Source organism: Mus pahari, chromosome 5, assembly GCF_900095145.1.
Source record: "Mus pahari chromosome 5, PAHARI_EIJ_v1.1, whole genome shotgun sequence".
NCBI lineage: Eukaryota > Metazoa > Chordata > Mammalia > Rodentia > Muridae > Mus > Mus pahari.
Genome location: NC_034594.1, coordinates 42575863 through 42595098, shown reverse-complemented (window position 1 = coordinate 42595098; position 19236 = coordinate 42575863). Strand labels below are relative to the sequence as shown.

The 19236-nt window shown below is 41.9% G+C and overlaps 1 protein-coding gene across 5 annotated transcripts in view; it reads right to left on the bottom strand.

The window, feature by feature from the left end:
• Positions 1-19236, bottom strand: part of Adam23 (ADAM metallopeptidase domain 23) — a 145037-nt gene that overhangs the window by 94774 nt on the left and 31027 nt on the right. For all 5 annotated transcript variants that reach the window (XM_021197388.2, XM_021197387.2, XM_029538659.1 and 2 more), the window contains exon 3: positions 18465-18541. In XM_021197388.2, the coding sequence (XP_021053047.1) occupies positions 18465-18541 (77 nt within the window). The remainder of the gene's footprint in view (positions 1-18464; positions 18542-19236) is intronic.

Genomic DNA, 19236 nt, shown 5'->3' with positions numbered 1-19236 from the left:
AGAGAGAGAGAGAGAGAGAGAGAAAAAAAAAGAAGGAAAGTTACCTAAACACCTTTATACCAAAAATAGCCAAGACTGGAACCAATTTGTGCAGAATAACTGCAGAAAGAGTCTAATTACCAGCCAGGGTATACCAAGTGCGCTCTGTCAAAGGACCCAAACACTGCTGAGTGCCATGTATACACGCAGGTCCCTCTCATACCGTACTCCTCAGGGAGAGCTCTCCTCAAAGGAGGTGAGCAGTTCAATGAACTGAGTGTGAGTACCCCCACCTTTCACGACAGCTCACTATCAACTCACTCATTCCAGGCTGGAGCCTCGGCTCCACATGGCACAGTGTGCGACCTATGCTATGGCTGATTATTCTCTGCTCCTTTCCCCAAGCCATCCTTCCTGTCATCTAAGTTTCAAGCAGGCTCCTTCCCAGATATCATCTGCAAAGGTTGGCCAATTTTGTAATCTCTGTTCTACGCCAAGGGGCCTCTTGGCCAGTGGTATGACACATGTCACTGAATACATATGAATCCAGCCCTTCACACTAGTCAAGGTAACACCACAATAACTTTGGACAGCACAGTACTCTGAAGGAGTAAAACTCTGCTCCCCTAAGGATCACAGTGCCCTAAACAAATCAATGCAGCCCTTATGGGAACTAATTCATACTAAAGATGATGCTTCACATAGGTTTAATCTTCTAGCCCTGAAAGTATTGTCCACTAAATATAATCAACAGAATTCCCAGCCCAGCTTGCCTGACACATGGATGAGTAGGGATCTGAATGCACTGTGGAGCTCTGTGCTCTGCTCAAGTGGTGACAAGTGTTGGCTGCCTGGAGGATAAACCCTGCATGCTACAGCAAGTCTGAGTCCACACTGGAGAGGTTCTCACACAGGCCTATGGGCTATATTTACACTGACTCATATAAACGCATTAGAATATGGTTTACGGATGCACAGAGCCAAAGGGAATCGAGATTTCTCTCCCTGGGAGAATGAATGGGTACTGGATGCACTCCAAAGATCCATGGCGTGCTTAGACATCATGGGAGGATAGACACAGTTACAGATCTTTAAATACCAGGTTGAGTAGAAATCTACAGATAACATCGCTTATGGGAAAGGCCCATGAAATTATAATATATGTTTTAGAAGAACATACATACACAAAGAAAAGATTATGTAAAACACATTCAGAAATAAGGTAGGAAAAAAGAGTAAAGAAGAAGGAAATAGATAAGAACGACACTTAAAAAATATACTGGAGCCTTACACAGACCAGTCATTTTGCATGCTGTGAATGGGGACAGTGAACACAGCCTTCCAAACCAAGGTTTATTTGAAAGCCAGAGGGGAATATATTACATCTGCAAAACGTGCTTCGTATAAGTGTTAGATTCTCTTGTTCTTCAAAGTCAATTAAAAAACAAACCAAAAAAACATTGATTCTATCACCAATATACTAAAGATTCAAAAAAACAGTTACCTACTTAGTATGTATGCATGTATGTATGTGTGTGTATGTCTCTGTGTGTGTCTGTGTCTCTGTACATGTGTGTCTGTGTGGCTATGTGTGTGTATGTGTCTGTGTGTGCATGTGTCTGTATGTCTATATGTGCATGTGTCTGTATGTGTGTGTCTGTGTATAGGTCTGTGTCTGTGTTTGTCTCTGTTTATGTGTTTATGTGTCTGTGTGTGTGTGTATGTATGTTTATGTGCATGTATGTGTGTATATCTATGTGTGTGTCTGTGTGTATGGAAGTGCTTGTCATGCCATGCATATGGAGGTCTCAAGAGTTGGTTTTCTCTCCAGGCAGTGGTGGCACACGCCTTTAATTCTAGCACTTGGGAGGCAGAGGCAGGTGGATTTCTGAATTTGAGGCCAGTCTGGTCTACAGAGTGAGTTACAGGACAGCCAGGGCTACACAGAGAAACAAAAACAAAAACAAAAACAAAAAAAGAGTTGGTTTTCTCCATTATATGGGATCCAGAGATCAAAATCAGGTTACCAGGCTTGCATGGCAAGTGCCTTTACATGCTGAGACATCTTGCTAGCCTAGAAAATTCTTTCAAGTGTCTAAAGAAAGAGAATTTTCTATTGGCTGACAGTTAATGTGGGAGAAAATAGCTACAGTTACCTGCAAAATTTTTATATGTGAAGTTTTAAAGTCATCAAGGGGTGACTTGATTTGAATTAACTGCATGTTAGATGTGTTACAAATAATTAGTAAATAGTAAAAATAAAAGTATGGTATATCACACCAATGGCTTCTACACAGCACCATTATTTCTAAAGTTAAGACAAAGAAAAAGTCGCTGCATACCAATCGTAGTCTCCCCAATACAATCAAATCAGGTACAGGTTAATTTTTAGCATCAAGTCTAATATTCTATCTGAGGAAGAAACCAAGTATTTCAGTTACCATGGCATAATCCTGAGCAGAATGTTGATATACCCTCATTCACATTAGTGCCATTCAGTGTATTTAGCTGCCTGTCAGTGCTTATCTCTGAATGGTCCTCTCACAAGGCAGTGCATTAAGTTTATCTCATCTGTGAAACACTGAGACAGAAACACTGGCAGCATCAGACTTGAGATGGCTTTCACCTTGCAGAAAGTTCTTAAGGACTTTAAAATGGCCTTTTGTACACTACAAAAATGCCCTGCTGTTTAACAGTACTGAGCACAGCAGGGAAGGTCTATAAATAGGGACTTACATGCTTGAAGTGTGGACTTCTCATGTATTAGAAAAATTCTCTCTGAAATTTTCTTTTCTTCTTGGAAAAGGCACTGTACCCTTTTGTGTTCTGGCTAAACATAGGAACAAATTTTGGCTATTTTCTTGGGGACAATAGCAATCTCTGGGCCCACTTTCCAAAATGTATTGGTAAGTGGCTAGTGTCCAGTGCCCAAGAGTAAGCAGCTTTTAAGCACAAAACAGGGAACATACACATATATACTTGTGTGTGCATACACACACACACACACACACACACACACACACACACACACACACCAGGAAGCAAGGACCAAGTCTAAGAATCAGTTCTGTCAGGCGGGGGTGGGGGGTGGGGGTGGGGGTGGGCTCTTGATTCACTCTCAGACTTCTCAGTTGGACAGAAATGGACTATCTCACCTGGGGAGCAAACCTGTGGCGCCTTGAAGAGTTTAACCCCAACTTCTCATGATAAAAAGAATCTGTTGGAAAAAGGCTAGCTGTCCTTAGGACAGGAAGTACATGAGCAGATGCATTATTATTTCACTGATGTGTCTTAATGAAAGCTCTTCTCATCACCCTGAGCCTTCATGAACCCTTCTACCTTCAAAGCAAAGATTCAAAAGTTACGCACTCAGCCAACTCTAACAATGGTATACAGCTCCTGTAACAGAGCCTTTTCACTCAGAAAAGGGGGACTATCAAGAGATTTAAACTCAGAAAACCACCAGGAAGGAAATAGCTCTGATGGAAATCCAGCTCTCAAAAGACAAGATGGACCATGTTTTGTTCCATAGTAAGGATACATCATCGCCTACTTGAAGAAGTGTGGGACGAATACCCATCCAAAACAGGGGAAGTGTCATACAAGAGCATTTTTTCAGGGTGTTAAGCCCACAAAAGTTTCCTACCGTGAAACACAGTGCTGCAAACTGTCCCTCAAATTGCCTTTAAGAAAAGGAATAACTAATGGTTACTTGAGGCATGTGTGCTCTTTATCTACAGTTCACTAACTCAAAGTCCCAGAGTGCAAAGCTAGATGAAGATGTAGAGAGGTATTTGCTCCTGAAAGTGCTGCTGGTTATCAATATCTACATTAAAGACTACATTACTGACGTCATAGGGAAGAGGAGAACAAGACATGGGTGTGTTTCTAATTCCGCTAAAATATTCAAACTTCTTCCTGCAGCTTATAAAACACTGCTGAAGATGCATAGGAAGAGACTTTAGTTAGAAAAAGAAGATGCAAATAGATAACAGTTTATCATTTGTACAGTTAATAAACACTGCAGGTTGGTGACTCATCTCTGAAAATTAATGCGTGCTCAGAGAGAGTTATTTTCCTGCCTGATCAACTTAGTCATGCTTGAATTACTCAGCCTAATACTGCAGTACCAAGCCCCTCCTTTCTCTGATCCAGTTCTAAACGGTGGGCTCCTTGGAACTTAGGCTCATTCTTGTCCTATAGCCACACACCACGTAGAACATGGAAGAAAGGGAAGGAAGTGGGAGAGTCGGATGGAGACGCCCTGTACCACTGTCTGATTATGTTTTAAAGAGCGGAGCATGTTCTTAAGGCCAAGTCAGATCAGTAACAATAGGCAAGAGCCCCCAATACTGTTACATCTCCAGAAAAGCCCTCCTTAGTGAAAAGGAGGAAAGGAGAGAGGGGGGGAGGGAAAAGAAGGGGAGGAAAGGAGGGGGGAGAGGGGGAGGGTGGTGTAATTAGTATGTCCCTTAGCTTGAGTACAGGACTTACCTACAATAGAGACAGATATCAACATACTGTATATATTAAAAAGGGGTGTTTAAAATAAAACCCCTAGGGATTTGTAAAAAATTACAGTTTGTCTATGTGGTGTAAGAATCATTTAGTTCACATAGGAAAGTCTGTTTTAGTGCATGAGTGGACTTGGTTGGGCAGAAGACAAATGAAGAAGAAATAAAATGTGCCCTGCATGGTGTGGTAGAGATCTTTAACCTCTTACTTGAAACACATCCCTATAAAAAGGTAAATGCGATTTTAATTATTTAAATTAGACTTGAACATTCTCACTGAAAAAAAAATTAAGCCTCTGTGCATTGTTTCCTTTTAAAACAGTCTGAACATTAAAGCACATGGACGTCATCAAGGAAGACGAATTAGAACTGACATTTCTGAAGCCTACATTTTAATAAACAAGTCATAACCAGCTGTAGTTAGTTAGGATTCTAATATCGGGGCTTCTAATTTATAATTAATTTAAAAGGAGCAGAGAAATGACTTTCTACAATGAATCTTGTCTGTGAATCACCAAAAGAAATATGCTAGAAGCAACGCATTCTTTATTGGCAACAAAAAAACCACCAAGGATATTAATAAGTCGTTTTATCTGGTATCAAGCTGTGACTTTATATAAATCCATACATAATCAAGAGGAAAGCTTAATAAATCATTGTTTAGAGTTAGATTTATGCACGGAATAGAAATTATAAAAAACAAAGCACTGTGATCGACAGGGTGTATATTGTTTCATTTCTCTGAGGTTCACATCTGTAGGGAACTTCAAACACATCTGGCATGTGACCTTCTAAAACTCAAACTGGAACATAAACTTCAGGTGATGACATGAAGATGTGGGCTCTGAGGCAATGGCAAGGCCACAAGGACTCTGCCCATATAAAATGACCTCAATCCTAGGACAAGGTAGGCTTCAGACATCTGCCTCAACCTCCCATCTCTTCCCCAATGTGAGGACACACTTTTTGTCCTTCTACCCCTCGTGGGCACAAAAACATCGTGAATAGGATCCCCTTTACCAAATTCAATTCTTCTTGCACTTTAGTCTTAGACTTCCCCACCTCCAGAACTGCAGGAATAAATTCCTATTATTCTGGGCTATTTTGCAACAGTTTCACAAATAAACTGAGGTAATGTCTCAGTTCCTAGATGCTTTGACAATGGACAGTCCCAGGTTCTGCTATCAGCTGTCAGTAGGAGTCACTGTTAGGCTTGCTTATCTTATTGATGGCCATTTTCTCTCTCTCTCTCTCTCTCTCTCTATATATATATATATATATATATATATATATATATATATATATATATATATGCAGGTGTTTTGCCAGCATGTATATCCATATGAGTGCATCAGATCTCCTGGAATTGGAGACATGCACTGTTGTGAGCTGCCATGTGGATGCTGGGAATTGAAGCCAGACCCTCTGCAAGAGCAGCCAGTGTTCTTCACAGCTGAGACTTCTCTCTAGGTCTCCTCCATTTTCTCTTAATCAAAGCCTCTAGATCTCCACTTTCAAATGTCTACCTAGCCAGTTCTTAAAAACAAGCTTCAGGGCTAATTTGGAACATAGATTTCCACTATGATCTAGCTCTATAGCCACTCCTAACCTTAGTCTAACTTACATGTGTAGTGACAATCTTGAGAATTTGAGAAGTTTAGTTTCCTTTTACAACACAGGAATATTATCAAAATATGCTTTTGTTTTAAAATCGGGTGTTAGGATGTGGGGTTGTTTTGAACTGTCCACAGCAGCTGACTGTGATTTGCCTCATGCTCTAGCAGAGGCATGGTTTTGCCAGCTACATAGTTTCTATGATTGTATGATGTTTGAAATTCTGGGAACTTTTCAGGGATATATAAATGCTGGGACCCTAAGAGTCAGTGCCAGCTTGTTAGTTGTTTAGGGAGTTGGATATGGTTTGTAAATAGCCATAGTCAAAGAAGAAACAAGAGTAAATAAATTAGATTCGGGAATTTTCCTAATTTCTCTCTCTCCCCTCTATCCTTGCTTTCTCTCCTATCAAGTGTAGGGGGAGGAACCAGGAGGATAAAGGGCAGGAAAAAGAACCCACATGTGATGGTTTGTATATTCTTGGACCAGGGAGTGGCACCATTTGGAGGTGTGGCCTTGTTGGAATAGGTGTGACCTGGTTGGAGTAGGTGTGTCACTGTGGGTGTGGGCTTAAGATCCTCACCCTAGTTGCCTGAAAGTCAGTCTTCCACTAGCAGCCTTTGGATGAAGATGTAGAACTCTCAGCTCTGCCTGCACCATGCCTGCCTGGATACTGCCATGCACCCACCTTGATGATGATGGACTGAACCTCTGAACCTGTAAGCCAGCCCCAATTAAATGCTGTTTTTAGAAGACTTGCCTTGGTCACGGTGTCTGTTCACAGCAGTAAAACCCTAACTAAGACACCACAAAATAGCAGAGACCAGCTACACATATGCCATTCCTGTGTGAGTAAAAGCTCCTGTATTCTTTACTATAGCACTTCTAGGGCTTCTACTGAAAGATTGTGAAACTATCTTTCTCCTCCACCATCCTGTGAGTTTTGTGAGGAGATTCCTCTCTTCCTGCCACATAGCAGACATTCAATAAGTATCATGAAATAAAAGTACTGGCCATGGTTTATGCAAAGCTTCCTTCCATCAGTGGAAATTTATTGGTCATTTCATTGACATTAGAGAGAACTTTATGTACTTGGTTCATACAGAAGGTCAGTATGAAAAGCCCCCTTAAGTATTATTGTTGCTCCTTTGCAAAATGATGGTTATCCATATCAACCATGATGCTGATAAATGTCTTACTGATCCAGGACCAAACGACTAAGTTCCCCCTTGGCAGGAAATAGTCCTATCTGCAATAGACAATCAGGTGAACTCTTACAAGATAGTGAAAATTAATATAAGCCAGGATATTGCCTTTCTCATTCAACTGTCAGAAAATTAAGATCTAGCTTCAGTAACTACAGCAATTAACTCATCCCCAGTGCCTAGTCACACAGGACCCTCTGTGCTTCTCACTGTCTTGTCATGACTAACCTCCGCTATAATTTTTTATGAAAATTTTGACTTCAGAAATGAATAAGTGCTCTGAAGAATGCGTCAAGTTCTAGTTTATTTGGTCATATTCCATCTCAAGTTGGGGTCTCCTTTTATCTAGCAGTCAAGAAATAGTTCCTTGGAGTTAGAGAGATGGCTCAGTGTTTAAGAGCACTGACTGCTTTTCCAGAGGTCTGGAGTCCCATTCCTAGCAACTATATGATGGCTCACAAGCATCTGTAATGGGATCTGATGCCCTCTTCTCAAATGCAGGTATACATGCAGATATAGCATATATAATATTATACATATAATCTGTTTTTTAAGTACAACCTTTCCTTTAAAAAAAGAAATAGTTCCTTGCTTCACTAAATTTGTGTTTTATATCCTGTATTGGATAACAAGTGCCCAGAGATGCCACTGGCAGGCAATTAGATACTTTTGATTTTGATACAAATTCTTTGCTGTCATGCTTTCTCTCTGTTGTGGCTTCCAGGTTTTCTGTTCAGGACCAGCACAACTGCATTGCCTCTTGGAATCTAGAAAAAAACTAAAGCTAGTTTCCTGAGGCCATTCTGATATTCTCAGACATGATGATTATCCCATGACAATCGTTGTCAATAGACAGCAAGCCCTGAGGCCGAAGGGCCTCTTACTATAAGCAGAAGTCAAGCCTCAGCTAGATATTGCCCATCTGCAGAAATCAAGAATCAATACATAGACTCCAGAAAGAGCACTTGACTTACATGCACAAAGCCCTGGTTTAAGCTGAAACATCGGAGCCAGGGAGGGTGCGGAGAGAAATACTAATGTTTGGATTGTGGGTTTTCTTTTGTGGTTTTGGAGACAGGGTCTCTCTATCCTGTAGCTCTGGATCTCTCTAGATCAACCAGGTTGGCCCCAAACTCACAGAGATCTGCTGCCTTGAACCCTCCTGAGTACCGGGTTAGCAGTACAATGCTTCTGGTTTTATTTTAATGTTGCTGTTATCATCGTGTTTAATTGTGAAAGCTATTCTCAGACCCTTTTAAAGTAGATGGCATAAACATTGTACATAGCTAAAACTAGAGCCTGATAATATTCGGAGAATACTTGCTTTCTATTTTCCATAGTATCTGGACCTGATCCACACTAACAAATAGATGGCTCATCAGAACCAAATAATATCTAACACATCCAATATGGGCTTAGCTCTCCAAACAGCCATGTCCAGGGTGAAACCTGGTAAGTTCTTACCTGGTCAGAGCAAAGCTGGCAGAAATCAGAGCTATCTGGATCCCTAGAACCAAAATATTCAGAACTAAACAGGAGAGAATGTCTGAGGAGGTGAAACCCCTTAGTGACTCCTCCCCCTGACAGGAGGAATTTTCCCACAGTGACTTCAGGCCGTGTACACGAAATCAACTACGTCATAGCACATGTGGGACCATCTAGTCAGGATTTATACTCTTGGAAGCTGCTTCTTAAGGTTCCTTATTGTTACAGAATCCTTTTCTGAAATTACCAAAATAGTTCCAATCTTCCTAAAATATATAAACGCCAAAGAGGCTGTAGTCTCAAACCAGTACTTGGAAATGACAGTCGGATAAATCACCTGTAGGAGACAAACATATTCCCTTACTAACAGCAGCACTAACGCTGCATCTCTGGCCGATGTGGCTCAGGATGGTGAGTCTGTAGGCTGAGGAACCACAAGCAAAGTACCAGGATGGTGGCTTCAACAAACAAGCAAACAATTTCCTCTAGTCTCAGGAGACCAGGCTGGCCTCAAACTCAGAAATCCGCCTGCCTCTGCCTCCCGAGTGCTGGGATTAAAGGCGTGCGCCACCACGCCCGGCGCTGAAGGCTTCTTCTTGACTTATGGATGTCACCATCTCTTGATCTTGTATGGTTTCTCTATGTCCATTCATGACTACTCAGATTTCTTGTACTTATGAAGAAAATAGTCACACTTAATTTTGGTCTCCCTCAAAAGTCTGTATTCTAATTATCTTTTAAAAGACCTTATTCCAACCACAGCTACATGAGGTACTGAAGTTCATAAAAAGTTAGCATTTTAACTAGCATTAGTGAGATAAAGGTCAGCTCATGATAGATGGCCAGGCTCAATGCATGGGGCTGTTTTAAATGCAGCTGGAGCCCTATGCGTGTTCTTTATGACATTAAAAGTTGGTCGATACTGTCAGTCAACATGAACACAGATAGTCATGAGAACCATGCCCACATCACTAGGGTATTAACAGTGCAGTGCTGTGATCACTTAATAGCTGTAGGAGGAGAGACTCGATCAGACAACCAGCCTGAAATTCCAAACTGCAACTGAAGCTCAACAGCTCTCAGATGCCCGGAAGCAGAGGTTATGAACACATCTCCTTTAAATAATTATCAAAGGAGAAAATATACAACTTGGGTAATGGGCTTAAATGAAGGTCTATGACACCATCATTAGTATAATTCAAAAATCTCCTTCTGCAGACTTTTCTAAAATTTTTCCTAAATTCTCTTGAATTTAGGAAAGAAGCATTTGCTCTTAATAGCAACACTTAAAGCCACAGGATCCAGCAATGGGTTCCAGGGGTTAGCTACTCTAACTTCTTCAGACTACAGCTCTGAGAGTGTGTCAGCTGGTGAGATGGAAAGTCTAGATTCCAAATTCCCTGTGCTCCCTCAACTGTGTGAAAGGAAGTGAACAGGAAGACTAACATGCTGAGGGAAGAGAGAGCCTGGGTGCCTCATCGATGACAAGGCAAACATCTTAGGACAGGTGTCATTAAGTCCAGAACTCAAAATCTCGACAACCCTCCAGCCTGAGGCTGGGCCCCAGTCAGTCAGTTTCCTGCTGACCCTAGCATATGCTCACTGCACTTGACCCCATTCATTCACAAAAGCGGTGACCTAGGAGGCCAGTTTCTTCTTCACATGTTCCTTCTTCCAAACCACAGTGAAGGCTAAGCATCAAAACTCATTTTCTGCAGAGCTGAAAAAGATGTTCATCAGAACAATGCTGAAATGCCCTTTTAGAATGCAGAAAGATCCAGAAGGCTCTTGCTTGGCCTTTGGTCTGCTATTTATTGAGCTTGTATATCTCCTGCCTCTGACCCCAAGAGCTGGTGTCTTTCCATTTCCCTCATTCACTGACCAACTTCAACTGTGTAGAAAGACATCCTTTGAAAGTCTGAAGCATTTTGGGAGAAGCCTAAGATGCTCGGCACAGTTAAGCTCTGAGCACTCACCACACAATTCACTGGAAGCTCAAGAGATACCTGAGAAATGACGGAGACAGTTTGTGCTACCAGGCAGGCAGTAGCGAAGAGTCACTTCCCTCAGAAGCAGCTCAGTCAACAACTATCTGGCATTTGGTGAACAGAATCTAACTCCTCTGCCTCTCGATGACTGGCAGGCCGGATCTGAGAATGCAGAGTCCCAGGATTCCTCTGGGCAAGACGCTCAGATGTCAGAAGAAAGCAAGCAGCCACTCTGGCCATCTTCTTCCCAGCCTCACCTCTCTGTTATCCATGACTTCCTGGAATCCTCCCTTCGGGCTCCAGCAGCAGGGATCCTTGCTCTACAGCAGCACCCTGTACAACTCAGAGGTCCCACTTACCGGGAGAAGGTTCTCTCATCACCAAGGCGCCACAGGAACGCTCCACCATGGTTTTGTTATTAAGATTGGCTTTTAATATTTTTTTAACTCTTTGAGATTATAATATAGTTACATCATTTTCCCTTTTCCTCCTTCCAACCCCTCCCATAAACCTGCTCCCTTGCTCTCTTTCGAATCTGTGGCCTCTTTTCCTTCAACTGATGTGTGTGTGTGTGTGTGTGTGTGTGTGTGTGTGTGTGTGTGTAGGGGGATGTATGTGTGTTTCTAAATCTGTAATGACAGCACTCTCAGTCTATACAATGTTACTTGTACGTATGTTTTCTGGTATTATATAACTAACTGGTGTGTTCTTCCCTGATCCATCATGTTTTAATATCGCCTGTGTACATTTTAATTTCATTGCTCTGGGGATGGAGAAAAAAAAAAAAACCCTCTCACACAGCTTCGAAATCTCTAGGCTGCTCAGCACAGCGTTTTACACAAACTAGTGTTGTTTGTGCTCAGTGTTGACGAGCTGAGGGATGAATTAACTGTGTCAGTCAGCACGAGAACCAGGTTTTTATTCAACCTAACTGAAATCATTTTAGCAAGACTGTTTTCTTCTTCCAAGAGTACAGCATGAACTGCTTTTAATGAGCAAATTACTGTGTGCATATGCTTCTGTAAATCGGCGTTCTCTAGATATTCATGTAAACACCCCTGAGTCCCAGAAAATTCAAAGAACTCTTCTAAATCTGGAACTACCTTCCTGGATATACTATAGTAACACTTTTTAAAAAAAAAAAATCCTGCTCTTTTTTTCCTACTTAACTCATCCCTGGGGCCATTGCCATCCACACAGAGACCTTGAGGCCCTAAAGTCATCTGAATCTGTCCCCACACTGTCACCTTGCACCATACTCCTGTACATCTTCTCATGACATAGCCACACAGCAACCTCATCCCAGGAGAAGCACCTCCCCCCAGGAGGAGGAGAATATAAGAACCAGCCTAAGTTGTGCCCTATACACAGGAGAATGCTACCACGGGGCTTGTGTGCTACTCTGAATCCCACACTGCCTTTCTTCTCCAGTGCCTAAAAGTAACTACAGCTTTCAGCGCTGCCCCACCTAGTCCAACCTGACTCCCTTTTCTCAGCTCACTTGGTGACTAATAAAGCAACCCTCTTAGACCACACATTCCACATCTGCAGGTCCACGCGTTATTAGGTTACAGCCACCTGTCACTGAGTTCCACAGTTTTCACCCAAGCCCAGCGTTCCCTGAGGACTGTCAAGATGCTCACCAGAATAAGGTTCCTGCCTGATTAACAACAACCTAGAATGTTTGAACGTTGGTACACAGTGAGAATTTTTTCCTTCTCTGTCCTGCGTAAGGGTCAAAAGTAAGCAAGCACACACTGTTGTTCATGTGTCACAGGGTCTCTGTATGTAGTCCTAGCTGGCCTGAGGCTTAAAGTACTGGTTTTGAACGTGCAGGTGATCCTTCTTTCCTCTGCTACCCAAGTGCTGAGACTACAGGTGTGTGCCTTTCAATAAACAGGAGAGCATGCTGGAAGTCTGGCCAGTGCCTGTAGCCAATCATGTGGCCTGAAGATTTATGCGTCCAGAAATTCGATGACCTCCAAATCCTGTTACTTTTCTAAACTAGTGACTGGTGACCAGCTCTAGGGCACATGAATCACAGTATGTTTCCAATACAGTGGGGAATGGCATCTAAGTACCTGCACCATAGACTATCTCCTCTGTATCATTAACCCTTCCTCATCAGCTCCATCTCTCAGGTTATCAACTTGCTCCATCATCACAAAAACAGATAGCATGCATTCTTCTAACTCTTCCTTGCGCCTATAAACGTCGCTTTTATTTTCTCAGATGAAGTGGTAAGATAACACAGCTTAGGCTGCACCCAGTGTTTCTTTCTCTGTTCTAACTACTGCTAGGCCTAAGCCTGAAAGCGTCTAGCCTCCATACAATCTAATCTTCCAAGATGACTGACTCAATTTGGCTTCTCTCGGCTTCTGACTGAATTGCTCTGTCTGGCTTCATAGTAACTTCGGCAATCTGTTCTAATCTTCTGGCTCCTTCCCATTCTCTGACTCATCCTGTCTTCACCTGTATGCATATTCTTTCTGTAACCTGTCTCTATTGAACTGTCCAGGTAAAACTGCCCATACACACACACCACACCACACCACACCACACCACACCACACCACACCACACCACACCACACCACACCTCTCTTTCTCTCTTGCCGCTCTTATGTAGCCTCTCTTCCTCTGCTGTGCACGTGAGAGTTGGGCAGATTCTATCTCTGACTCATTCTGTGAAATCTTTCTGATTTGTCAGCTTGTCTGCCCCCCAAATGCCACTTTCAAATATGGCTGCTTCCTCTACGACCTAACCTTACCTTCATTGTTTGGAATTGAATGTGTGTGTTAAGGGTGTGTGTGTCTGTATTCCAGCAGATCATACTGTAATCCAGGGTGTGTCTGCATGCTGGCCAGATTACATCTTTGGATGTGATCCCATGCCAAAGCTGCTATGTTGCTTGATTAAAATTCCTCTACACTCACCCAATCCTTCAGTGGCCACGTGCTATCTCCACATTACGTAAGTGGTTCCCCCAACAACCCCCGGCTTTACTAAAACCATTCTCTCACAACCACCAGTGACAAATCAGTTGGTAAATCCAAAGGATGCTTATTGCTTAACTTACTAGAGCATTCAACTGCAGATAATGACGTGAATAACATCTTTCAGTTCTGAAACTGTCAACATCATTACTCTGCAGATTCTCCTCCTACTTCCGCAGTCACTTGTCTCCTTCACAGGTCCTTCTCCCCACCTCCTGCCTATCTCCCAGCTCTCTTTATTCTGCCTCTTTCCTCCTCCATTTAGAGACATATTTGTCATTAATGTTTATATGGAAGTGACTCGCAAGGCAACTCCCTCCAGCTCACATTTCTCCACTAGTTTTATTAAACTACCCTCTAGATACAAACTAATCAAGACACTTCTGTAGGCTTTAGCTCCTTTTTTCTGCTTTGTCATTCCCATCAAACCAATTCTAATGATTTTTACCAACTGAAGACTCCTTACAAGCATCCCCTCTCTGTGTGTCTTAGCATTGCCTGAGAACAAGACTCCTGTTTAGTACCCTTGACTTTTTACAACTTTGGGAATGACTCCCAAGTACTTGAGCATAAGTTCCAGACCATTCATGAGTTTTTATCAAAGAAAAAAATTTAAATGCTCAAGCTTCACTTGCTTTAGTCAGCATCAAGATCACTAATTGTGAACACTAGGCCTCTAGGTGACACATAATTAATGCCCACTAGATTCCCCCATGAATAACATCTCTGCTCTGTGGGCTATAATCATAGTGACTTTCTGGGTTACTTTTTAAGGAACTTTAAGGTTGTTGACCCTGTACTGAGACCTGTCTATGCCCTCTTGGGTAACTGGAAAAGGATAAAAAGGTTTGGCATTTTTCTTGTCATACTGTCTGAGGTTTGTCAGTTTTTGTTGTTGTTATTATTGTTATTGTTGCCTACTGGTGGTTTAGTTAGGTTTTTTCCTCTTCCTCCTCCTCTTCCTCTTCCTCCTCCTCTCCTCCTCCTCCTGCTGCTGCTCATCTTCCTCCTCCTCCTCTTCCTCCTTCTCCTCTTCTTCTTCCTTCTCCTCTTCCTCCTCCCCCTTCTCCTCTTCCCCTCCTCCTCCTTCTCTTCTGTCTTAACCTTTAGATCTGACTCTACTCAGCTCCATAAACAAACATGCTAACCAATGAGAAATGATTTGTCCATAACTCTAACATTCTAATTTAACCTAATCTCTCTCCTCCTCCTTCAGCTCCAAATCAAGAAATATCAGACTTGAAAGGAGTGGAAAGAGGTAGCACTGAGTTCCTGAATGTCCTTTCCTTGTTCTCAGGTGTATCACTCTTTATATAGTTTATCTCTCTCTCTCAGTCCTGTGTATCCATAACTCAACTCTGTAAAACTCAAAGATTGATTTGTGAGCAAAGTTCCCTCCTTCCCATTTTTTTCCTCCAAGACAGGGTTTCTCTGTATAACCCTGGCTGTCCTGGAACTCACTTTGTAGACCAGGCTGGCCTTGAACTCAGAAATCCACCTGCCTCTGCCTCTTGAGTGCTGGGATTAAAGGCATGCACCACCAAGCCCGGCTCTCTTTCCCATTCTTTAACCATTGAGTAAGCCCTTTAATCATCTCCTAAGTACTGTTTTTTCCATGTCAGGAGCTTCTAGACCTGGGTCACAAACCCCAACAAGTTGAGCTACCCCTTGGCTTAGAGCATCAGAATTATCTCCCGCTGTCTTACCCTTGTAATTTTTGAAAATTTCAACAAAGGGCAGGCTCCTTTCTCTATATACCCTTTTATTTGCTATAATAGAAATGACAGGCACCCTGCCATGCTATCTGTGAGTCTGCAGTCCTCAATTCCCCAAAGGAATCTTACCAAGCACGTTTAGCAATCAAAGGCTAAGTAAGGTGTCTCATGTTGTATGATAAGCACACACTAACTAACTAAAGACTTAAGCTTTCCCACTCCTCCTGCTGCCTGAGAATCAGAAACATAGTTGTGACTGGAAGCACAACTATGGGCTAACCATCAACTTCATACCATGTATTTCCCCATACGCTCTGAAACATATAAGAAGGGACCCTTGCTTAGCCTTGTGGGTCTTAATTCTCTTCAGAGCCCCACCATACCCATCTGTTTATCTGTGGTATTAATGATTCCTCTAATAAATATCATACCCAAAAAGATAATCCATCTTACTGTCTCTCTTGACCTTTCAATGCCTGGATGTACTTCTCCATCTTCTCCATCTGCCCCCCCCACCCCATTTCTCAATATTTGCCTTGCTGATGTAAGACATGATCCGCATATCTTACAAAATAGGTCTCCAACATTACCCCTTCTAACTTGTATTTTCATATTCCTCCTGCCTGAAGAGCTGCCTCTCCTTGGTGTGTCAGTTAGCCATAAAAGTAGAACTTTTAGGTGCATGTGAAATAAGATGCTGTCCCTTTAAATGCCTCCTGGCATCCTTTTAAGTTGTTTTGTTATTGTGATCACATCAGGCACCATTTTAATCCAAGCAAATCTGCTGACTTTTACTCCAGTTACCCAAAGTATAAACTTTGTTAATTATAATGCTAAATTCTGTATATGAGGATTGATATTCTCTGGCTACAACCACCAACCATTTTTAAACATGTGATTTATGAGGAAGTTTATTCCTGTCTCCTACTGAACATGCTCATGAATGTGTGAGAGTCTACAAGTGATGAGACAACTCTTTCTAATATGAACATGCATGCGTCTTCCAGTGAAATCCCTAGTCATCTGCGTGCAAAGAGACAGTGCCTGTTGAGCAATTAACCTATTCCCAATGCTGTCCTTGGCTACAGATAAGAAGCCTTTCTTCACTGACTGTCCTGACTGGCTTGGTCACACTACTATAGCATTCCACATTAACCTTTAGCACAAGACACCCCACACTCTTCTATTATTTTTATCTCTCTGTCAACCATCCCCAACTAGACTCAATTCCTCAAGGAAGGATATTCATAATAGGTATTCAATCTGATTCTTCAGCATGTTAAATGTTAGGTAATGAATACTTCCTGGTCTGCCTCTGTAACTCTAAATACCCTGGGCATCCCACAAGACCCTTTCTCAGACATCGCCTCTTTGACTGGGAAGTTCTGCTGCAGTCATGCTATTTTACTATTCAGAATACACAGCATTTGCTGCAGCAGTGGTGGTGCAATGGTAAGCAGAGCTGCCCTCCAAAGTCCACTGCAGTACTGACTGCAACCTCCTCCTCGGGCAGCATCAGATATGGAGAGGACTGAGACAAACTAAAATTAGCCTCATCCTGGTACTCAGCAGAGCAGAGGGCTTGGCAAGACGATCTCTTATGCAGGCACACTGCTGACAGAGCATGGTGAACTGGAAATCAACCAAAGGAGAAAACCTGCAATATCTTTAACACAGACATTCTGAGTTCTGCTGATTCATTCTGACTTAAAGCTGCAAGAACACTTGAGTAAGGAGCACCCAAGCTTACTCTGCAACTTTTTTCTGCAGAGCTGACAGAATTTGGCATACTAGAAATTTAATAGTCCTCTGCAATTCCTCAGATGTTGGCTGCAGTCACCTGCATTTCAGTGTCTGGTAACATTAAGTAATTATTTCTTGTAAAATGCAGCCCTGTTTAAACTACTGATGAGAGCTGAAAATCCTATCTAGTGTCTGTAAGTAAAGAGACTCAGATGGGAAACCACCTTCACCAAAAACAAGAGTGTTTGTTCACACTTTGCACCGGAACACCTGTACAGATTCTTCCACCTTAGGAAAAAGCATTTAAATATCAACATAAACACAGGCATAGAGACAGTGGGATAAATTTTCATCAGTACAAAGTTTCAAAGAATCTCCATCAGTGGGGAATTATGAAGCAAAGAACCTTCTCAAACTAGACACAGGTGAATCATTGCTTGCTTTCTTCTTCCTACAGAAGTCACGTGTGTTGTATTATAAAAAGTAAAATGGGAGAAATCTCTAGACTTAAGTCTAATTATGCTTTAATCGGTAATCTGTTATGCTTCTTATATAGTAATTACTACAGTTAGCATTCAATTAACTAGTATTACTTCGAACATTTACCCTTTTTAAAATTACAATATGGCAAGACTAGGCCCCTCAAGAGTCAATCATAGATCAGAGAGGGGCTCACAGGGCCCTATCCCTCCTTACTGAACTACTGGCTATTGATGGACTCTGAGGGAGAGGCGGTGATTGTCTTTGGTATGGACCAACTGATATGCCCACCAGACTCCAGAGGGTAGTTTCAAACTCCATTGTCACACATCCAATTCTGGTAAAACTCAGTGGGTCTCAAAAAAAGAAGATAAGATATGAATGTGGAAAGGAGGCTTGAAGGGGGATGGGACTGGGTGGGTATTTGAGGTGGGGAAGAGATTAGAAAAGGTGAAGTTACAGTAATCAGAATATTCCTTATATGTGTACAAAAATCTGAAATCAACAACTCAGTAAAAAGTTATTAAGAATCATATGTAAGTTCTCTATTTGGGAACATGTTAAATGTCTTATTTCAGGAAAGGAAAATAAAGATGCACCTACTAGTCTACTCTCTCTTCTTCATATTCTTTGCCAAATAATGTACTAGAAAATATCAGTTGCTTCAGCACAGGCATTGTTTTGATGCATCTTAGAAATGAAGTTTTACTGTCCCCGCCTCCTAGGAGGATTTGTAGTATACTTACTTGTTCAGTATGAGGTCAAGAATGAACTTGGAGCCAAAAGCTTCGATCTGGAAGCTTGCCTGGGCCAGATGGACAGCCTAAAGGTAAAAAGACAGAAGGAGCCTTAAGAGATATTTAACAGGACAAGCATTTTTATGTAGACTTTTTAATGCATCTTTATGTATTAACTCATCTCTTTAAATGACTGGGCACGCCACCTTGGTTCTACTTGGAAGACCCACCATGTGAGCAGCAAAGAAACACTCCAAGAAAACTGTTCCTCCAAAACAAAGCCACTGTGGCAAAAAACCAGCAGCATGCCCTGCTGGGTGTCCAAAGTGACCGAGATAAATTGTACAGAACTCAAATTAAAGTTTGACTTTAGACTGTTTTGTGCCCCCAAATAGAGTTTCCTGCATGAGAAATCACATCAGCACTCTGCCCTTCTGTGGGAGAGGAACTTTCTCTATATGACATTATTAGCAAAATAGGTCAATAAAGTGTATTGGCACAGCCTTCTGACTTCTGAAAGCATTTGAAATGTAACCCCTTAGGAAGACTATGTGTACATCCCCTTGTAAGAGTCACGCATCTGCAATTGATGCATTCATTCAAAACCCAACAATAATCCAGAATCATATTTAGCAGTTGCTAAGAGATGCGCATAGGTCAGAGAAGTGCCCTGAATAATGTAAATGAACAAATCAATGAAGAACTGTTGAAGTATATTATCCAGCATAAAGCTTTCCTTTGTCATTCTACCAAGTTAAAAAGAAGAAGAAGAAGAAGAAGA